Source organism: Phragmites australis, chromosome 14 (assembly GCF_958298935.1).
Source record: "Phragmites australis chromosome 14, lpPhrAust1.1, whole genome shotgun sequence".
NCBI lineage: Eukaryota > Viridiplantae > Streptophyta > Magnoliopsida > Poales > Poaceae > Phragmites > Phragmites australis.
In genome coordinates, this window is record NC_084934.1 from 9,338,788 (window position 1) to 9,361,897 (window position 23,110).

The 23,110-nt window shown below is 42.3% G+C and overlaps 1 protein-coding gene across 1 annotated transcript; it reads left to right on the forward strand.

The window, feature by feature from the left end:
- Positions 1 to 18,414: 18,414 nt before the first annotated feature.
- Positions 18,415 to 22,449, forward strand: LOC133891538 (vacuolar protein sorting-associated protein 2 homolog 1). The gene is made up of 5 exons (XM_062332265.1): positions 18,415 to 18,623; positions 19,011 to 19,141; positions 20,366 to 20,470; positions 20,996 to 21,256; positions 22,139 to 22,449. Exons 1-5 carry the CDS (start codon positions 18,587 to 18,589, stop codon positions 22,274 to 22,276), a joined length of 672 nt encoding a protein of 223 aa, XP_062188249.1. The 5' UTR covers positions 18,415 to 18,586; the 3' UTR covers positions 22,277 to 22,449.
- Positions 22,450 to 23,110: the final 661 nt, after the last annotated feature.

Consider the following 23,110-nt stretch of genomic DNA (forward strand, 5'->3'; position numbering starts at 1 on the left):
CTCCACTTGAAGTGATGACTCTCATATAGCTGGTCCAGGGCAAGGAGGTACTTCATTGTGGCGACCAGGGTAGGGTTGTCCTCCCTTTGACCTAGACCTTCCAACCTCCTCATTCTGTTACGCCATATTGGGCGGGAGCAGTCACTAACTGAAAAGAACTTCACCGGGGTACATCCGGTATCCTTCTCATGCCTCTGACAAAAGTATAGCAGAGCCTTGCGGGCTACGGCCTGATAGGTGTCGCTATACTTAGCTCCGTGGGTGACAATACTACATGGCTGCCAGTCGGTGTACTCAAGCGTCTCAAACACTAGGATGTGGACTTCACATCTATTGGTGCCATGCTCTTGATACTCTCATTCACGGTACTCTGGACGCTGAGTATACCCAAACCTCATCAGTGTCTCCCAAAGGATGAGGGGAAAGCCTTGCACGTCCAAGCAGTAGGTGGTGGTCCATCTGTCTCCTTCCATCTGCCAAAAGTTTTTGAAAAACAAAATAAGTTGGGATCGAGTAAAAACTTTTTATTAAAATGGAACATCAAGGTAGATAGGCAATAGGGATGAGAAAATTTTGCCAAAATAATTTGTTATAAAATTATCACTCCTTCACTCGGCCAATCCTAAGGTTTCACCCTACAGTCAAGCAAGGCTTTGATACCACTCTGTCGGACCACTCCTTTGGGTCACCTCGTGTAGCTCATACCAGTCCCTGGATCAGTAGCTAGTACGCACGAATTCCAACAGAAGTAGACATCACACACATACAACGATTAAGTACGATAATAGGGTACAACACAGAGTTCATTACAATATAGGCCCATAGGCATAAATAACAAACTCTCACAGCACAACGGAAACGACGCAAAAGCGACCCATGCCCTACAGGCAGCTTGAGTGCAGACGAAACCAGCTTCGCTATTCTTCATCTTCCCTTTTAACGAAGTCGGCATCTGGATCATCTGGGTCCATGATTAGCAAGTGTGAGTACATAGGGTACTCAACAAGTCCTACCTCAAGGGGAAAATTTTAGATGCATAAGGGTAGATCAAGGATAAGGCTGTAGAGTCTTTTAGGTTTTGCAGAAAGCTAGTTTTTGATGCAAGGTTCATTTTACAAAGACTACCTTTAATAAAAGCATTTCTGAAGAACACGTAAGTTGAGCTTATGGGGGTTGACGGCCCTGGGGGAGATACTTCCATCCCGCCAGTTCCCACAAGTCTTTTGCCAGCGGACACATAGTCCATGAAGCTTAGGGCACAAAGCCAAAACCCTTCTTTTCGAAAACACGTGCACATTACCCATTCACATACCAAGGAGGTACTCATGCCGAAAAGCTAATCATTGTGACTAAACCATAGCATATCCTTGACCGAGGACACAGCTATCCGGATAGGTTGAACACTTTGCAGAGGTTGTACACTTTACTCACAAGATATGCACAGTCTCCCACCTTAACAACTGGTGAAACTGTCATAACGAGATGCAACGACCTCACAACGTAGTCACAGTATCCACTCATAGGGTACTAAGATACCAGGGGCCTTAGAAGATCCACGGGAAGGACCACTTAGCAATCCCAATGCTTTGGCATAGCCTGAACAATATCACCAACCGGACCTTGTGCTACGTACCACCCAAGTCTTCTCCTGGTCTCTATTGCCACTACCGGCCTACGAGTGGGTACCGAACTAAGTCAGAGGGGTTAGGTCAAGTCCTGCCCATTCAGACCATGTGGTTGTACGAGTGGATACTAGGTAATATGTCACAGCGAACCGGTCCTTAAACGACCGAGGAAAGAGTCTCCCAGCAAGAACGCCACAAAGGCGAACCTTGCCCCAAGGTAGTTCCCACCTTTGTGGGGTACCTTACTCACCCTCATCAACACTACTCTAGAGTTTTCCCCAAGAACACAAGTTTTACACACACACACATACCAAGCACACATCACTTCACATTTTCGAAAAGGCACGATTAACATATGTAAAGAATCTAGTTCCTTTTTTTGAGTAAAGCAATCCTAAGCATACTAGTAAACAAGCATTCATCCAAACAATCATTATAGTTGATGTTGGGGACCTTCTAGGGTTTCAACGGAATAAAGGTAACAATAACAAGGCATGGCATAAACAAGCTAGGTCATAACTATTCTAGCATTTCTTTAAAATCACAACTACAAACTTAATCATGCATAATCCTATTGTTTGAAACAATGGCTCTACGGGTTGTATTTGAAAACATAGGATCAATATGATCAATGGTTGTAGGACTTGCCTTCGTTGAAGTCCTCGTCCGCTCCTTCTTCAAACTCCGGATCCTTGGGGTCTTCCTCGAATTCTCCTTCCTCTAATAATCGCAACAATGAAAAAGGCGCACACAATCAATCAAACGATTAAAATAATGAATAAATAGTTTGCAAAAATTATGAAATTGACATTATTGGGTAGTTCTCGAATTTAGATGAATATCGGTGGAAGAATCGTTGAAAACAGAGTTAGGACGGAGTAGAAATGGGCTTCAGAAGTTTTGCCGGGAGAGTAATTCAGAAAAAAGAAAAGGGAGGAATATTCCCAGAATATTAAGTTGAGTCAGCTCGGGGCTGGGCTCGGCTTGCGGCTCGGCTCATTTTTTTTGCGGCTCGGCTCGGCTGCGACATCTTGTCTTGGTTTATGGTGACGACTCGGCTCAGTGGGCAGCTCGGCTCGGTTTTTTTGGGCCCAACTGTTAGCCACAGGGGAGAGAGAAGGAGAAAAGAGAGGGAGGAGAGGAGCCAGCTGGGCATCTCAATGGGGAGAACAAGAGGAGGGGCGACGGCGGGCGGCGGTCGGTGACAGGATGCCCAGGTACGTCCATAGGGGGAGAGGAAGGAGAGAAGGAGAGAGAGAAGAGGGCCAGGGGGTTCACCAGTGGCGGTGGCACTCGGAGGGAGGCGGCGGGGTGCTCGGAGGGAGAGAGATGGAGGTGCTTGGAGGGGAGAAGGTGGGGAAAAATCACGCACTGTTCACCCTTTAAATAGGGCCAGTGACGGGCAGGCACGCGAGGCGAGGTGGCGCGGGGCGCGAGGCAGCACGGAGCGCGAGGACTGCTTGTGACGTGCAGCGACGGGACTGTGTAGTGTGGTGCGGTACGGCGCTGGCAGGCGGCGGTCACGGGGAGGGGAAGGGAGAGAAGGAAGAAAGAGGAGGAAGAGAGAGAAAGAGAGAGAAGAAGGGGGAAGAAAAAATCAGGGTTCTGACAACACCTCTACATTTTCCTAACCAACAGACACTTGCAATTAAGCTTTTGTTAGGTTCCACATTGCGCTAACCAACATTATTCTAGCTCGGCTAGCGTTTTCACAATTTCACACAAAGTGAACATGAAAAAAAAACCGTCGGATCTAGTAGCAAAGAAGCAGCCAATAATGGCACAAACCGGCGGTACTGGATGGGCATGAGGTCAACCTTCCAGAGCGCAATCTTCTGGAATGCTCGGATGGGGAGGAGGATATGGTGGTTGGGCAGGTTGCAGTGGCCGCCGACGTCGGTCGGGAGGCTGTATTTGGGGGCGCAGAAGTTGGTGGCCGGGTTGATGATGGAGATGCCAGGGAGGTAGTACTTGAGGTCCTCCATGCATTTCACCTCGTCGCAGGCGGTGAGGACGTAGGGGGTGGCGCACATGCTGGGGGTGGCGAGGACTTCGGGGCCAGCGGTGGCGGCGCATAGGGTGGGGCGATGAGGACGATGTGGGCGTAGTCGTAGCGAGGAAGGCAGGGCGACACGCAGGAGTCAGTGGCTAGGGATTTGGGGTGGGCGCGTGGCCGATCGGGAATGAATGGGTTACTAGGCCGCTTTGGGTCATGGGGTGTGCAGTGGGCTATAATAAAAATACAGGAATCTCTAGAGATTTTTTCGAATAAAAATGAGATTTAACAAAACGGTTGGAAAAATTGCTAAACCGTTTTTACATTAAATTTTCTGTTTTCGTCCCATTCCTATTTTAATCTCAAAAATACAAAAATGATAAGGACAAAAGTAGAAAACATGACAGGGCAGTGAACATTGGGTCGTGGACCGGGGTGGCCATGGGTGGCATGCGACCAGAAAATGTTGTAGCGATGAGCAAGCTAGGGATGGAGATGGCATGGAATGGGAAGGAGAAGGGAAAAATTGCAGGGTAGGTTATGTGTTGTGGAGCAATAGAATCCCGCCCTGCTCTACTTGTGGCTGACTTGCCGTTGAGCCACACTATCGCTGGTGCTCTAGTGACCTTCTCCAATGGGAATGGGAACTTGTACATGTGTATGTTGGTGTCGGCTATGAGATTCTACGATTTGCTGCTGAATAATTTTGCTATGTTTCTTATATGTCATTGTTATATAAATGATATATGAGTTCATGTCTTGTATATATCATTATCACAATGGATAACATATTATAGATTATGTACTTATTCAGTGGTATATCATAGATTTATCCTTTGTTAAAATAGGAGATTAGTACTCGATCTTGTTAAGACCTAACATAATTCGAATTCAGGTTGCAGTTTTACTTGAAGTTAGTTGGGGTATCAAGAAAATGATTTAAGGGTAATTAGGCTAAAATGAGTTTTAAAGAAATTAGTTTTCACAAAACAAAACATACATCCAAACAACCCCTAACTGATAGCAGAGAAAATGGGAAAGGCCAAACCCATGAGTGTTTTTTTCAAGGGATTCGACCAGAAATCGGTTGCTCCCTAGCTAACTCCCCCACACTTCCCCTGCCGGCAAAATGCATGCCTTCCCTACCTATAAATGTCGTCCCCTGCTTTTTGCTTGCATCCACCACTCTGGTGTTAAACTTCTACGCTAGCAGATACATTAGAAAACGGATCGTCGCAGAAATGGAGCCCCCGGTGGCCACTTTCGTGTTGCCGTCCGGCTTTGCTGTGACGAGGGCTGGCGCAGTGCAGCTTCGCTCGTTGTGGGTGCCACAGCGGGCACGCCGACAAACAGGATCTCTGACACCGACATCGACATGCCGTATACACGCTAAGTCCTCGCCAGGGAACTTCCTTTTTGTCACTCCCGGTTTTAACGGACAAAACCAGATGCCGCTTATGTGTGCTCAGGATGTTCAACACACATAAGGACGTCATAGGTGAAGTAACAAAAGCAATACTTTTATAGAATAAATGTTAAACTCTTACAACAATTGATATATATTATCTTCTATAAAGATATCTGCAGTGGAATAGAAGCACTGGTGCCCAACAACACCGCAGACAACCGACCGGGGGACACACACCTAGAACGTCACAACCTCGCCTTGATAGTCTTCAACATCTTCACTCACTGAGCAGCGCCACACATGTTGCATGGCATAGGGAAAATAGCAAGTGTAAACACATGACGCGCTCAGCAAGTGTGGGAAAGATAATGATATGTAGGCTTACAATAAGAATAGGCAAACACAAGGTATATTTGTGTAAATGCGACTAAAGAAAACAGTATTATAATTCAAAAGCATTAAGCAGTTGTTAAGTGAATATACGCCAACAACCCGATAACAAACCATCCAAGGTTAACCATCCCATAAACCATAACCAACTAGTACCCCTGTATTATACCATAACTATCTAATCAAGTGAGGATCCAAGTCTCCCATAATCGAGGGCACGACTGTTATAACAGTTTTACACTCTGCAGAGGTTGTCCAACTTTTAGCCACGAGTCATGATATCCATGTTGTCGTGTTAGCTAGACACTTAACACACGCCAGTGGTGTGCCACCAGGAGATCACTACAAAGCATTGTCCATCAATTAGGTCCTAGTACCCTAACGAACGCCAACCATATGTCTAATTGATATGCTAAGCCTTACCCATATCGGCCTCGTATTTGAACGGTATTTCTTGGGTTGTCGCTTCTCAAACCGGTCCTTATATGTGACACTTGGGCAAAGACTATCCATAGGAAAACAACCAACAAAACGTAACACCTTTTCTAGGAACGTATCCACAAGCCCACCACATAAACCACCATTATCAAACTAACAGGGCAATAACCAACAAATTTCTTGAAACGTATCCACAAGCCCACCACATGAACCACCATTATCAAACCAACTCCTTGCCTAAGTTCTAGGGTTCCATGTTACTAAAACAAGTTCATCATCACCATTGCATATATCCACTAAACATGTAATGACACTTCCCAACATCCCAAAAGTATGACTAAGCAATTCTACCCAAGTGACTCATATCAACTACCACTTAGGCTTCAAGGAATGTAAAGGAAGAACTAGGTAAACCCTAACATATGTGACTACCCATCAAGTTAAAAGACAATGCATGCAATTTTGTAAAACAAAACATTTAAAACATAGGTTCAAGATGATCAAGTACACTTGCCTTTTATCCAATGTTGCTCAGTGTTATCGAAATCTTGGTCTTGAAGTCCCTGAAACTACTCTGTAACGTTATCTACTAATTGCGAGAACTACCGACAAACAACACAAAGGAAAACACTAAGAACAACATAGCAAACATCATTAAAACACTATAGTTGGATAGGTATAATTTTAGAAACATTTAGATGTAAGAATTGCCTAAATCAGAGTTAAGATTAAAAGAGAACAACTTTCGGGAGATGGATTAGACTGAAAAGGAAATACTGATTTACTGGAACTATCTTCCTATGGGAAAAGGCTTTGTTGCACAATCACTGCGTCAGGCTTGACAACATCATTGCGCAAGATTCAAGAAGTGTAGGGCATACCAGACTTTGCTGACTAAGCTAAGGAGAATGATCTAGTTCTAACTTGGCATACTATGCAAGTACAATCTTGGATTAAAGAAGGGGCACGCTAAGATCTAGTCTCGACCATCTATGATGGATCAAATGGCTAGAGGTTACGTTTCTAGGTTAATGATACTACCGGGGACTCTGTGTAGCTGCGGTGGTTCGGGTTTCGTCGAAGATGGCGATCGGGCGTGTAGTCACTGACATAGATGTCAGGCTTCAGTGGTGTTTCAATGAAACGAGGGAAGCATGGTGTAGAACATAAAAAAGGCTAAGTCAGAGGTATGATTGGTTTTGGAAGGGGTCATCTGAGGTAGAGGCAAAACAACGATGATTGCTGCTAGGTTTGGTGGTGACCGTGAACAGACGCAGCAACAAAGATGCTCGCATTCCCCGAGATTGGCTATGAAATTTAAGAAACCGTTGGAACAGAGATGTTCATATTTCCTGGGAACACAATGCTACGGTATGAGTTTTTTAGATTATCCCCTGAGAGGAAGAACGATTAGCAGAGATGAGATGGGTGACGATTGCGACATGTTGTGGTTGGCAATCACGTTCCAGTCGTGTCGCTGCACAAACGGGGATGGGCTTCTAGGGTCACATAGAAGACTCAATGGGACACGCCATAACGTGGTTGGTGCATCGATACGTCTTTTGGATTGACAGGGAACGCGAATGCAAATCCGGTGCACGCGCAGAACGCATCCAGAAATCGGACAGCGAGCATGTCGACTTTGATTCTGGTGGTTTTGCTGCTCTACTGGTTGACCTAGGTGGTGAGAGCGTGGGGAACATCATGGGTCACATGCTGGTGAAAGGGCATGGCGAACGGTGCACTAGTTGGTCAGGAACGTCAATGCTAATCGGCTATGGCGCAGCTATCCGCGACGATGACGACCGTGGTAGTGTAGATCGGGCTTTGGCTGGGGCTAGAGCTTGGCTAGGGACTTAATATGATGTTAAAACAGTAGTAAGGGAGGAGAAGAAGGGGTTCTCACCTTACTTCGATGGTCGAGGAAGGATGATTCGCGGAGAAGACGACGTAGCACATCACGAGTGGCGGCGGCGGCGGCTCCGGTGAACGGCAGCACACGGATAGGACAGCAGCGGCGTCTAGGGCTTGGGGCATAGAATAGGGATAGTAGAGTGCGTGCAACTCCTATTTATAGGGCTAGGGGTGGCTGATTGAGGTGGAGTCCAAGCCGGACACGAATCGGGTTCGAGTTTGAGTCGGTTAGGATTTTCTTTTTCACAACTCTCTATTCCGAGGATGATATCTCCATCGTCCGGACTCCAAATTGGGTGTTGGACTCTAAATTATATTACTCAAAAAGATCTACAACTTTTGTATTCATTGAAACTTCTGAAAACACCATCGTGATTTTCAAAAATACACCACAATATAAACTGTTTGAACTCAGACTTATCTGCGCAACACTGATTTTGGGGGACTTAACTCACTACTCCATTATCCAAAAGGGGACTTCCATAGGTTCAAATTGAAGCTCTCAACGAGACCTACAACTTTGGTATTGTCAAGATTTGCATTTTATGCCGTTTTGAACTCTGAAACTTCATGGAAAGAAGAGGTTGTCCAGGACTCCACAAAAAATTGCAAATTTCGTGTATCATTTGTGTTTAGGGCTTCTAGAAGACTTATGTGCCGACCAAGAGCTAGGGCATGGATAGGATTGAGCTCAATGACACTTTAGACATATCTAGGGTTTTAGAAAAAAGAAACTTTTGCAGAGAAATTTGAATAGGGTTTAAATTTGAATTTAGATTTGGATAGAATTTGAGGAAAATAAAATATTGACTTTAAACAAGGATTTGAATAAGATTTGAATTGAACTAGAGAATGATCAGGTATGACTAAGGATTGAATAGATGATGAATCCAAGAATTTTTAATTCCAACCATTAAGGCCCTTAACTTATTCATTATTGAGTTTTGTAAAAACCTTTTCAAAACCTATTTCACTCAAAACACCAAAGAGAAAGAAAAGAAAAAGAACTCTGATGCATTTACGTGGCTCCTAGCAGAACTCAGCATGCAATGCACACAAAATAATAATCTATTTTGTTTGATTGATTAAGAAAATAGGTTTTAAACCTATTCTACTCGCGAAACTATTCAATAATCTTGTAAAATTTTAAAAAATTGTAAATTCTAAAAATCAAGGTGTTACACTTTTGGTCTGGAGGACCCTGGGGCGCCCGCAGCAGACCATGGAGGTGGTCACAACTAGGATTTGGTGCGTCGTATGGCGTGTCTATGTCGGCGTCAAAGGCTCTGTTCGTCGGCGTGTCTACTGTGACATTAACAATGCTGAACTCCACTGCGCCGGCCCTTGTCGCAGCAAGACCGGACGACACAAGTAGCATGAAAGTGGCCATCAGAAACTCCATTTCCAACGCCAACGAGCTATAGGGATGTGACATGTGGGGTGTCGGCATCAGGATGAATCAGTACGGAGCGTCGCCAAAATGGGCTGACGATTTTGGCTTCCTCGTGAGCAGACCGCGTGGTGTGCGTACAGCGAATTCGGTTCACACAAGGCAGCTTATAACAGACCCATTTGTTGCCTTTTGTAATCTTGTTTGTATTGTTTCTCCTTTTATTTTTAGAGGAGTTTGTATTGCCTTTTTTAAGAGGACTTAGAGGAGTATTGCTGGTTTTTTAAGAGGAAAGCAGGAAACTTTATTACTCAAACAATAAACATGTTTATTGGTACAACGGAAATATCCAACGGATTAAAATACCATGCATAACGATCTAGTTCCCACATCGAAGCCGCCTTGGTGAGATTACAAGCCTCTCCGTTGCTATTCCTGCTCTAAAACATAGATTTTCCTATATGGAGTTCTTTGGCCCATAGATTTTCATGTGAACCATGGCATGTATATTTGTCACTCTAAAGAGTGAGCTTCGCATATTTGCCACTCTAAAGATTAGATTTATATAATTGTTAATCAAAACATTGCCTCTTTGATTTCCTTCCTATTATGCCCATTCATGTTATGTATAATGACACTCAAAATATTGTTTCAGAACTATATAATGGCAAAGAAATTAAAGATGTAATGTTTTGAGTGGCAATTTTATGAAGCCAATGTTTAGAGAGGCAAATCTGCAAAGACCATTTTTTAGAGTGGCAAAAATCTAATTTTCTCCTGTAAATAAGGCCTACCCAATTAACCTATCCATGCTATTCCTCGTGCTGGATTGGGCATGTGCGCCGTATGCGAAGGCCACAATTATATTTCCCTTTTTTATTTTTATGAGTGAATTACAGTTTGCCCTATATAAACATGCCATGGTTGTAAAAAAAAAGCATATAAAGGATCCACACTTAACTAGGTATATTGTTCCCTAATTGTTTCATTTTGCCCCAACCACATCTTTTCACAGATTTATGCTCATAGGTAAATGCAAGCTGGCACTAGGGGAGCCCACTTCGGCACGGCGATGTGGATAGGTCGCACCAGCCACATAAGGGAGGGGTGAGACAGTTGTGCCCTACCTTTTCCCGCTCATAGTTGGGCTATGGCGATTGACATGGAGATTGCAACTCCTTAATTGAATCAAAAAACCTCAAAAGGGAACATATTCACAAGAATTTAAACCCCAATAGTATCAATCAACAACATCGCAGAAGGTCCACCAACCTTATTGGTGAAGAGGTCGTTGTAAAGACATGGGAGCTGTTCCCAGGGTAGTCGAGGGCATGCAGCTTCAACGGCGACAAACAAACCGAACGAGACAAGGGTGTTGTTGCGATGAAGGAGAGCGGGGTGGTGTTGAAATAGTGCCCGGAGGATGTCGAGGAAGAGCAACAGTGAAGGGGATCGAGGATGTCCTAAGAGGGGGAGGGGTGAATTAGGATACTTAAAACTATTGGCTCTAAAACTTTCACAAGATAAGCCTATCTCAATTTCTATCTAAATGTGCTCTAAGTTTATCTAGTGTGTCTACTCTACCGCTTAAGAGAATTGCAAGGTAAATTGCAAGTATGTAAATGCGGAGACGTAAATGAGGTAGAGAGACAAACTCGGCACGAGGGATTTTTGTCCCGTGGTATCGGTGGCACACAAGTCACCCCTAGTCCACATTGGAGCTCCACAAAGGATATGCTCCCGGTCGTCAAGTCTCTTCCGGTCACGGCTCTAGAGATACCAAGTCACTAAGACAAGATCTCAAGCACGATGAGCCACCAAGCTACCAAGGTGATGTCTCACCACTAACCTCTCTTCAGGTCACTTGTACGTCATCTTCACTTCGGAGCTTTAGTCACAAAGATAAGGGCCTTCGTGTTCGCGCACAATCCTCTTGTCGCCTCTCCACACCAAGTCAAAGGGTCAACAAGTTGCTGGCGAGTCACAAAGACTCCAAGGTGCCGGCGTACCAAGAGGTACAAGCTTGGATCACTTCTTAATCCACACTCTAAGTTGCAACACTTAGCAACTCTTCTCTCTAGGCCTATAAGCACTAATCACTTGCTAATAGTGTACTTAATTGCCTTGGATAAACACTTTATGCTCTTGGATGGCTTGGATGTCTTCTTAGGTGTATAAGGGTTTCTCTGGACTCTAGCTCCTTCAAATGAATGAGTGGAGGGGTATTTATAGCCTCAATCCCGTGGACTAGCCGTTATCCCAACGGGTCAAATATTCTGTGAACATCGGATGATCCGGCATTAACAGAGGTACAAGCACCGGACCATCCGGTGTGTACATTCTCAGAAACTTGCCGTTGGAACTCCACTCAGAATTCTTCTGAACACCGGATACTCTGGTGTATACATCCTCTTCATCACTGGACTATCTGGTGAGTTATCCTGAGCCAGACTGCGCCAAACTTCTTCTCTACACAAAATACTCCAGTGTGCACTATCTTTATCACCGGACCTTTCGGTGTGCAGAACTTCTTCTTTTTTGGGTTTTCCACACACTCTGTTAAATGCTCCGGTGAAACCCCTAGTGTGCACTGTCTTCATCGCCGGACCTTCCGGTGTGTAGAACTTCTTCTTTTCTGGGGTTTTCACATACTTAGTTAAATGCTCCGATGAAGCCTCCTGTGTGCAGGGTCTTGATCACCGGACCTTCCGGTGAGTGCAATCCACTCTGACCCCTTCTGACAGAATTGCTCCGGCATGTATATTCCTTATCACCGGATCATCCGATGAGGCAAACTGCCTCTGGACATAATGCTCCGATGGATGCAATTCTTCCAGCGCCGGATCTTCCGGTGAGAACAATTTCTCTGGGACTTTTTCCAATTCAATCAAACTTTTTCCCGGCTACAGGTGGCTTCTTCATGTATTGCATCTATGAGACCTAGTAATATATATTCTTGACAAACATGTTAGTCCTATTAACTATATTGTCATTAATCACAAAAATCACAATCATAACCTAATAGTGTTATTTTCACTACTCCTCTCTTTTTGGTGATTGATGACAAAACAACCAAAGCACAAGGCAAATGATACTAATTTAGACCAATTAAGATAATATATGATTTCAAAAGTTCATAAGGCCATACCTCTTTGCTTGGATGCATGGTAAGGACAAATTATGATACTAATTGTAAGGCAAACATGTTCTTACCAATTTATATCTCCTGTTTTTGCTATAATCTCCCCTCTTTTTATATTTCCCTCGATCGACCCTTGTAAGAGCTTCTTCATCTTCTTTGTCAACTCAAGATGCATCCCCCTTTGTCAACAATATACTAGAGATAGTTCTTGCATCTTGCTTTCTCTTGCTTCTTGCTTTGGTCTCAAAATTCTCCCACTTTGTCAACAATCTCAAAAAGGCTACAAACACATATTGAACTCAAGGGAAAATATTAGAGCATTTTGGGAGAGAGCTTCATAAGCTATGATCCATGAGGTATTGATACCAATTGAAATGATATACCAATTGAAAGAATATGAGGCATTGATACCAATTACAAAAGACAAACAAGGATCACAAATCATAAAACTCACATGACATAATCTAAGATAGGAAGTTTAAGACATATCATGCATGGAGGTAGCTTAAATGTAGAAAATGAATTGATAATGATACCAATTGAATCTTTTAAGCATTGCATACCTCCGGGAACTTGTTGATCACTTCATGAGACTACCAAAGATATCACTTGAAACATATGTTAATCTCAAATTCACAAACCATAAGATATACTCCCCCTAAAAGTGTGCATACAAATGTTGCATTCTTGTAAGAGATATGTACTTGTTATTGATAATAACAGAGAATTTATCCTATAGATTGGTTCATGGCACATAAGGCATATTAATTGAAGAGCTAGTGATTACCAATTGAAGGACTAGTGACATAAAAGAAACCTAAAACTAATAAACCATGTAGGTTGCTTATGGATAAGAATGAAATACAAGCAACCTACCATATGAGACTTACACTAGTCATTGCAATAAATTGAAATAATCACATGCAATCCTAGACAAGGCAAAGATACAAATTGAAAATATTTTATATCTAGTATCTTTCATATTTGAATAGAATTTGGGTATATGATGATCATGATCTTCATCAATACACCCAATCTTATACACTTAGCTTTTTGCTTGAATTTTCACTTAATATTGTGTGCCAAGTCTTCAAATCCCCGAAGACATGCGGACTTTAAGTCTTCTTTGGAACCCAAACCGATTGGGGTCCTTTAATGTTGGTGATGACTTCCTTGGTCACCCAAATAGGTTGATTCCACTCCCGATCCTTTCTCCCAACCATGTGTGCAACCACTTTGCTATTATTCTTCTTATTGAGCTTGTAGTGGTTGTTCTTGATCTTGTTCTTGTAGTTGGGTTTGGTGTAGATGTTAGAGGTCTTTTTGGAGAGGTTTATCATCTTCTTCTTCTCCTTAGTCTCCTTCTTGACTTGCTTTCATTGGAAACACTTGTGACCTTCTTGATGGCATTTGAAGCATGTCACGGTGGACCTTTCCGCGAGCTTCTTCACCATGGTGGTATGGTTATCTTGAGGAGGTTGGACATGGTTCTTGCCCTTTAGTCTTGACAAGTTTTTCTTGAGTTTCTCCACCTCTTTCTTGAGCTCATCATTCTCTTGTGCAATGAGTTCATTAGATGATTCTACAACAACATTCTCAATGTATTTCTCATTGCAAAGGGGTGAGCTAGATAAATCAATTAAATCATCACAAGAAGTGGAAGCATCTACCTTAGGTTTGAAAGTAAAGAGAGAGGTAGATTGCTTCAAAGGGACCTTAGGCTGAGATTCAATGCACTAAAATTTAACGTTAAGCTCTTCATGCTCCTTGTTTAGAAAATTGAATTTGCACAATAATTGTTCATAATTAGAAACAAAGGTAGTATGAATATCATTAAGGGCATTGAATTTCTTAAGCTCTTTTGATTGTTTCTTAAGGGCCCTTTGTTTCTCATTTATCAAATCAATAAGTTCTTCTTGAGAGGGTGAATCCTCATCGGATTCATCATCACTTACATCGCTTTCCAAATCTTTGATCATAAGGCCCTTGTGAGATGACTTGCGCAATGAAGATTTGCATGATGACGACTTTGAGGAAGAGCTTCTCTTAGAGGAGGGGATGGTGAAGCTTTCATCACTTAGCTTGACTCTTCATTTTCACTCACCCATCTTCCCATGCTTGCAAATGCTTTGCTTCTTCCTCTTATCTCCCTCTTGTACTTGGTCTTCTTCTCTTTCTTTATATGATCAATTATTTTGACCAAGTCTTTTAAGGAGATTGGATGATCAATCTTAGCATTGATCCTCTTGATGTTCTTCTCCACTTATAGCATGAGCTTTGCCATCTTGGGATCAATCTCTTCATCACTTGAGGTGCTTTGGTCATCTTCTTCTTCGCTCTCTTCATCTTGATCTTCATCATCTTCACTTGATCTTGACTCTTGCTCTTGTCTCCTCATCTTCGCCTTCATGTGTGAACATGATAGTTGCTTGCTTGTGAGGCCAAGTTTCTTAGCGTCGGATGAGGTAAAAGCTTCAACCCTCATGTTTATGGTCATCTCATAGGCGATGATCTTGCCTAAAACTTGGCTTGGAGTCATCTTGCTCATGCCGCGGTTGTTGTAGATGATGGAGAAAATTATCTTGTACTTTGGAAGAAAAGCTTGGAATATTCTTCTCACCACTTGAGCATATTCAATCTTTGTCAAACCTAGCCTATTGATCTCATTGACAAGAATATTCATATGTGAGTATATGTCATTATCATTTTCACGAGCAAGTTGTTTGATGCTATTAAGTTTGGTTACAAGAACATGATATTTCTCATTGCGCACATAATTTGTGCCTTCATATATTTCAATGAGACTAGTCCAAATATTATGTGTATTAGTGAGAGAATATACTCTATTGAATGCATCAATACATAAAGATAATAAAAGGATACTCTTCGCTAAAACATTAAATTGTTTCTCCACTTTGGTGATGCGTTCTTTCATCCTCTCTTCGGTGACCCTCCAAACATCTAAACCTTTTACTTCCAAATAACATGTCATAAGAATTTTCCAACGGGAGAAATTAAGGTTGTAAAAGTGTCGAACGTCACAACTCTAGCGGTTAAGCCTAATTGAAGAGCACGAGGCTCTGATAACAATTGAAGATGATCGAGGACGCTCTAAAAGGGGGGTGAATTAGGACACTTAAAACTATTGGCTCCAAAACTTTCACAAGATAAGTCTATCTCAATTTATATCTAAATGTGCTCTAGGCTTATCTAGTGTGTCTACTCTACTGCTTAAGAGAATTGCAAGTTAAATTGCAAGTATGTAAATGTGGAGACGTAAATGAGGTAGAGAGACAAACTCGGCACAAGGGATTTTTATCTCGTGGTATCGGTGGTACACAAGCCACCCATAGTCCACGTACAATCCTCTTGTCGCCTCTCCACACCAAGTCAGAGGGTCAAAGAGTTACCGGCGAGTCACAAAGACTCCAATGTACCGGCGTACCAAGAGGTACAAGCTTGGATCACTTCTTGATCCACACTTTAAGTTGCAGCACTTAGCAACTCTTCACTCTAGGCCTATAAGCACTAACCACTTGCTAATAGTGTGCTTAATTGCCTTGGATAAACACTTTATACTCTTGGATGGATTGAATGTCTTCTTAGGTGTACAAGAGTTTCTCTGGACTCCAGCTCCTCCAAATGAATGAGTGGAGGAGTATTTATAGCCTCAACCCCGCGAACAACCCGTTATCCCAATGGTTCAAATATTTTGTGAACACCGGATGATCCAGCGTTAACAGAGGTACAAGCACCAGCCCATCTGGTGTGTACATTCTCAGAAACTAGCCGTTGGAACTCCACTCAGAGTTCTTCTGAACATCAGATACTCCGGTGTATACATCCTCTTCATCACTGGACTATCCGGTGAGTTATCCTGAGTCAGACCGCACCAAACTTCTTATTTGCACAAAATACTCCAGTGTGCATTGTCTTCATCACCGGACCTTTCGGTGTGTAGAACTTTTTCTTTTCTGAGTTTTTCACACACTTTGTTAAATGCTCCGGTGAAGCCTCCAGTGGGCACTGTCTTCATCGCTGGACCTTCCAATGTGTAGAACTTCTTCTTTTCTGGGTTTTCCACACACTCTGTTAAATGCTCCTGTGAAGCCTCCGGTGTGCACTGTCTTGATCACAGAACCTTCCGGTGAGTGCAATCCACTCTGACCCCTTCTGACAAAATTGCTTTGCCGTGTATATTCCTTATCACCGGATCATCCGGTGAGACAAACTACCTCTGGACATAATGCTCCGGTGAGTACAATTCTTCCAGTGCTGAACCTTCCGGTGAGAACAATTTCTGTGGGATTTTTTTCAATTTACTCAAACTTTGTCCTGACTGCGATGACTTCTTCATATATTGCATCTATAAGATCTAATAACATATATTCTTGACAAACATATTAGTTCCATTGACTATACTATCATTAATCATCAAAATCATAATTATAACCTAATAGTGTCATTTTCGCTACAAGTGACACTAGGAGCTATCCAACCCCAAGTTTAGCTTCTCTGCCTCATGCAGCTCTTTCCCGACCTCAGCTGCTTAGCGTAGTGTATTTCTATTCAATGAAAGGTAACTGAGTTGGTGGATTGGTTCACCAATTTTGTGTGAGCCATCCACGTTGTCATATCAAGGTGGCCTCCCCTAGCGCAAGTTTGCATATGCCTGTGGGCTCAAATAGGTGGAAAGATGTGGTTGGAATAAAGTGAAACAATTAAGCAGCAATATACGTGGTCAGGTGTTGCATGATCCTTTATATGGGTTTTCTGCTATCACAACATGTTTATAGGAGGCAAACTGCAATTTACTGTATTTTTATTTTGACATCACATCAACTTCAACTTGTGTTGGCAATAGACAAAGGGTTAATTAGATCCATGCCATTACAAATTTGTAGGAATCGAAAAATACCACTCCAAAGGCTGAAATTGGGTTGACGCCATTATAATTTTGCCTAGGTTTGATGCATGCCATTATGTATGCATCTGACACTTATGGTCCCACTTTTAGCATCCCGTGTTTCCGTATGGATTGAAATGTTCTCGTTCTGCTTCCATCATCCTTGCATTTATTCCTTTCTGTCTCTCTCTCTCTCTCTCCCTTACTTCATCACTCTGGCCGTCGAGAGCAAGAAGTAGAGTGCTACGCCATCTTCAGCTCCTCTATCTCTATCTCTCTCTCCCCCTCACTTTAGCACCTGCAGTACTAGCATGACGTGAGGGAGCTACCCAGGGGGCGCGACAAGGATGGGCGATGATGGCGTGCTACAAAGAAGAAACGATGAAGGGAGGAGGCGCTTGAGTACCAATGGGTTGCGGAGATGCTCACGATGAGCTCGGGCGGCATGGAGAGGGATGGGTTCATCTCTGCGCAGATGAAGCTACTCGTGGCGGTGGTCGATGGAAGGGAAATCATCGAATGCTGCCCTGTTCGCCAGGGAATTAAGTCGAGATGAGTTCGATGAGGTGCGCAAAGGTGCTAGGAAGAAGTAGAAGCGATGAATTGGGTGGAGGCTCATCGGAGAGAAGGGATTTGGCGATGGCGACGTGTCAGTTTTGGTGGCCGAAGCTGAGGAAGACGAGCTCTGAGCTCGGTCTTCCCGGCCGAGGAGGAGGAACGGGCAGCGGGAAGAGGTCGAGAGGCTTACGACAATTGGAGTGGAGGTTCTCATGGGCGGTCACCATGGAGGGGAGTGGAGGATCTCACTGGCGACAATGGCACCGACGCCAGAGAGCATGATGTAGATGAAGTTGAGGTTCCCGTCGCTGACCTCCTTGACGGTGATGGAATCGAGGTTGCTACCAAGGCAGGAGGCAAGGGCGGGTGTGGCCCTAATGTAGGAAACCAGGGACACCTTATGGATGGGGTGGAAGCCCTGCTCCGCCTCCGTCACCATGGCTGACTGTTGCGGACGCATGCCGAGAGGAGAGGGGACAGAAGCATATTAGACCATACGGAAATAAAGGGTGTTGGAAGGTGTCCCGGATATACAACATGTTATTGATATGGTAGAACCAAATTTATAATAGTATAGATATAAATACCCAATTTATAATAATGTTTTTTATTTCTGCAAATTTATAATGACACACGTCTAATTAACCTACATAGAAAAGGGGAGGGCAGGTAAAGTAGAGCACCCAATCATCAATCCACCGGCGTCCCTCAGAGACGAAAAGGCTACCACCAATCCGAGTCGATCGGATCGAGTTCTTGCGGACTTCCTCTCGGCAATCACTCCAATCGGAACCCTAGCCCACGAACCGAGGATCCAAGATGAGTTTCTTGTTCGGGAAGCGGAAGACGCCTGCCGGTAAGACTCCCTCGATCCAATCCGGAAAGATTCGCGTTGAGTTTGGTCCGATTGCTCGGTCCTAGCTGCGGTAGCTTGTTTTTTGTTTGTTTGTCGTGCGATTTCTTGATATGTATAGACACCGGTCCTAGCTGCGTTGAGTTCTGGCAGCTACTGTACTTTAGTTTATATCTGTTCAAGACTTCGACCTCTTCCAATTGTTGAATAGAATCAGCGTGCCATATACTGGGAGTGATTTCGAGTGATAATAAAGTTACAGACATCTTTCATGTTTTGAATAATGATAGCTTTACATTTCTTACTGTGACATGAACTCGTTGGCAAACTTTAGGTACCAATTACCTTATGTGGCTTATGGTGTTTGTCTGCAATGGTTCTTTCTTTCAGAGCTCTTGAGAGAGAACAAGAGAATGCTGGATCGGTCCATCAGGGAAATTGAGCGCGAGAGGCAAGGATTGCAGGCCCAGGAGAAAAAGCTCATCACTGAGATCAAGAAAACAGCTAAAGAAGGCCAGATGGTATGAAATCTGGTATTTTTTGGAACTTGGAAGTTATATTCTGATTCTGTTTTCTGGCGTGCTTGATATTTGGAATCGTTAAAGGTCTGGAAGAAATTTTTTTGGAGAAAAGATGTCAATATGGGTTTGAGTATATAAAATCTTAGAATGTACCGTAAACATATTATCACATTATAAAGCCAGTTACTTGGTCTATTGATGTGCGAACTTTCCTACATTACCATGAAGCTCGACCAGTTTATGTTAATTTATTATTTATTTCATGTTAGTTGCATTCACTTCCTTTCACTTACTGTATTGATTTGTTCCTGTTGCTACACCTAACTGTAACTTAGGTCAGCCTTCGAAATAAAAGATCTAACAATCTATTATTGAACAACAAATAGCTAATGTCCAAGAATCCCAAGTTGATCTGTATGCAACAAGTATGTAGTAAATCAACATAATTCTGCAGCATTCTCAGCCTTTATTTGTGCTAGACTAGTCAGTTACAACTAAGTCACAGCTAAGTTTTGATCCTTGAAGTAGTTTTCAGTTATCTCGGCATGCAGTTCACTCCTACCTCTCTGGCATCTTTGCTTCGTCTGAATAATAAAAAAGCAGGATATCTCTGACATGGCAGCCTGTATATTGTTATGCCCAATTTCTGACATGGAGATTGTGACCTTTCGTGGTAAACCAACCAAAACAGTCCTCTATATTTTAACTTTCAACCATGTCTGATGAATAATGATTTAGAAAACATTTATATCCAACAGCTGCCATGTGTGTGGGTACTTCAAGATTTGTCTACCTTCTTCAATTTACCTGACGACCTGCAAGTTTGGTTGATAGCCACACTTCACCACAATGAAGTTAGACAAATTTGACCTTTTTGGCTGCTGTTAGGTTGGTTGACACAACAGTAGTGAACACTTTCTTAGCATCCTGCCTCCGCATGTCATAGACTCATTTTGTTGCCAAGCTTGCAATATTCATATCTAGCTCTTTAACGGAAGTCAACTTAGTTTTCTAGAACTTAAATTTTGAATTATCAAGTATTTTACTTCATTAGCCTAGTCACATTAACCTGGCATTAAATTCTTGCCGTTGATGTCTTGCATCTTTACTAATTCGCAATGTAATATATAACACATAAACATACATGGAACTTCTGTGTGCATGTTACAATTTCATTTATTTTCCGTGTAGTGTTTGTGTGCTGATTTTTTGTTCCTTTTATAGGGAGCTGTCAAAGTAATGGCTAAAGATCTTATTCGTACCCGGCATCAGATAACAAAGTTTTACCAACTTAAATCTCAGCTCCAAGGAGTTTCTCTGAGAGTTCAGGTAAGCATGTGCTTGCTCTTATCCCTTTGTGTTACTAACTTATTAAAAATGTCTGCACGACCCCAATTCAATGTCACCTAGTCAAATATTACTGTGATACTGGCAGTCTGTCATCTTTAGTTTATGTTGATCTAGAGATGTACCAATCTGGCCTACTGGCCATAAAATATAAGAGAGGTAAACGGCCATAGTTTTTGCTGTCCCAAACTCCCATGCCCTTTTTCTAGCATTGTATTGTCCTATTATGTTTTATTTAGGTGTAGAAAAAAAACTATATGGAGAAGTTCATAATTTTTGTATGATCAAATTGATCTGGAACTTTAATAAACCTTACAAAATAGTGATATGATCTCATATGGAAACTATGGCTTGCGAATTGTGATATGATTCTAACTGAAAACCATATATTCTGCATTAGGACTGAAAACCCAAAGCTAGAACACTAAAATTTGCTTCTTATGCATCTTAAATATTGTATTACCCATTTCCCTTCTCCTTAGCATTTGAGATATGCAACTGTTGCAGACGCTAAAATCAACTCAAGCTATGGGTGATGCCATGAAGGGCGTTACAAAAGCAATGGCTCAAATGAACAGGCAGCTAAATCTGCCAGGACTGCAGAGGATAATGCAAGAGTTTGAGCGACAAAACGAGAGGATGGAGATGGTGAGCGAAGTGATGGGGGATGCTATTGATGATTCTTTGGAAGGAGACGAGGAAGAAGAAGAAACTGAGGAGCTTGTGAGTCAAGTACTTGATGAAATTGGCATTGATATCAACCAAGAGGTAGGTTTTTATGGGTGACCTTCTCGTGAGTGCACAATGCCTGTTAGAATGTAGATTGGACTTCTGAATGCACAATCCTTAGTTAAGCCAGGAAGTTGCATAGGATACAACCATGAGCTTATGGTTCTCCGTTGCGTCTATAGTAGCTAGAATATTTCTGATCAACCTTTTAACTCATACGACTTGAGAGGACACTTCCACTGTGGTTCTTCTCTTTAATTAAGTAAAGAAAAAAAATGGTCACTGATCTCATCTTCTGAACAGCTCTGGTATCTACTAGTATTACTAGCCCAATTTTCAGGCAGTTCTTTTGGGGGATATGTTTCATCAATTCAATTATTTAATGTTAGCAGGTGTTACCGTAATATTCTTTTCTTTTTCTCATATTTCTGTATTTTTCATTCAAAAAATTGCTGGTATGGACAATAGAAGAACCTGATTTCATTTAGCTGTGCTGTATCCAGTGCCAATGTACAGTTTTTTTTTAATCTCGTTTCCATTATTGATACTGTTTTATACAAATGCTAAGTGTGCCACCTATAACAGATTCATATTAGGGCTTCCAGACGTTTGCTCAATAATGTTATATGTTCATTTTATTTTATAAATAGCTCTACCATGTTTCTTTTGAGTCATTCAATACAGCCAACATTGGATTAAGTCACAGATAATGTAAATAGGGAACTCAGAACAGTTGTGATGCTAAATCTGACTTTGAAAGTAAGTAGCGCCATGACCTAATGCTAGATCCAGATTGAGATCGCACAATTGATGCTTCTGAGTCTGCATGAATAGGTGTTTGATGGGAGAATACTGTAGATATAGGATCACCGTGTAACAAATGAAGAAACTTGTATATATAATTGTCTTTTGTTTTTGCAGCTTGTCAAAGCCCCGTCAGCTGCTGTCACTCAGCCTGCTTCTGCTGGAAGGGTTGCCCAGGCTGAAAGTGCCGGGAACACCGACAGTGGAATCGATGCCAATTTGCAGGCAAGGCTTGATAATTTGAGGAAAATGTAATTTCCGTCTGGTGCTGCTCCAGCAAAAGAGTAATGACTTGTAGCACCATTGCCTATGAATGTGAATACTTATACTCTACAAAGTATACAAGTCAGCGTGTATCTTGAAACATATGAAGTGTTCAATGCGCTAGCAATAACAATAAATGCATATCGGTAATTATTGTTGTGCTAGCTAGATATGTCGATAATGGATTGTTTGCAGATGTGATGAAGGTCGAAGGATGTGTTCAATCTGTTGAGTTGAAATTGTTCAATGCTTTTGAGATAGAACCTTACATGCTGCAGCCTGTAAGTGCTGCTGGTAACTAAAAAATTGGCAGTCGCTTGCTAGCATAAGGAAAATGGCCAGTTAGAACAAGATTGCTGAGCAACAGAACCACCTGTTTTCTTTACAGGCTCATAAAAAGGAGACAACAGAGCTTTCACTTTTTTTAATGGAGCCTTCACTGTAGCTAATGCAACACTTTATACTCTTCCTCCTTGAGTACAACACCTAAAGTAAAAAACTGTAAATGGAATTCTCCAGTTCAATTTAAATATGGAAATCGTTAACTGGAAATATATCTTACAAATAATGTATTGTCGGAAGAATGTCGAATTGAACAGTTGTTATTAACTCCAGAATGATGGAAATGCACTCCCATGGCAACCCAGAATTCTCAACAAAGTTATCCTAAAGATGCAACAGAAGGAAGTAAACTCTCCTAAAGATGCAACAGAAGGAAGTAAACTCTCCTGATAATCAGATCGACAGGAAACATTGTTTGGCAACCTATCTACCAGCCAAACAACAATGGAGGTATAGACAAAATAAACGCGGACACTGTTAGGC

Excerpts from the sequence above, each read along its gene's own strand:
- LOC133891538 (XM_062332265.1), top strand. The coding sequence starts at position 18,587 with ATGAGTTTCTTGTTCGGGAAGCGGAAGACGCCTGCCG. Across the intron at positions 20,471-20,995 it reads GAGTTTCTCTGAGAGTTCAG|ACGCTAAAATCAACTCAAGC; the intron begins GTAAGCATGTGC and ends CAACTGTTGCAG. Across the intron at positions 21,257-22,138 it reads GCATTGATATCAACCAAGAG|CTTGTCAAAGCCCCGTCAGC; the intron begins GTAGGTTTTTAT and ends TTGTTTTTGCAG.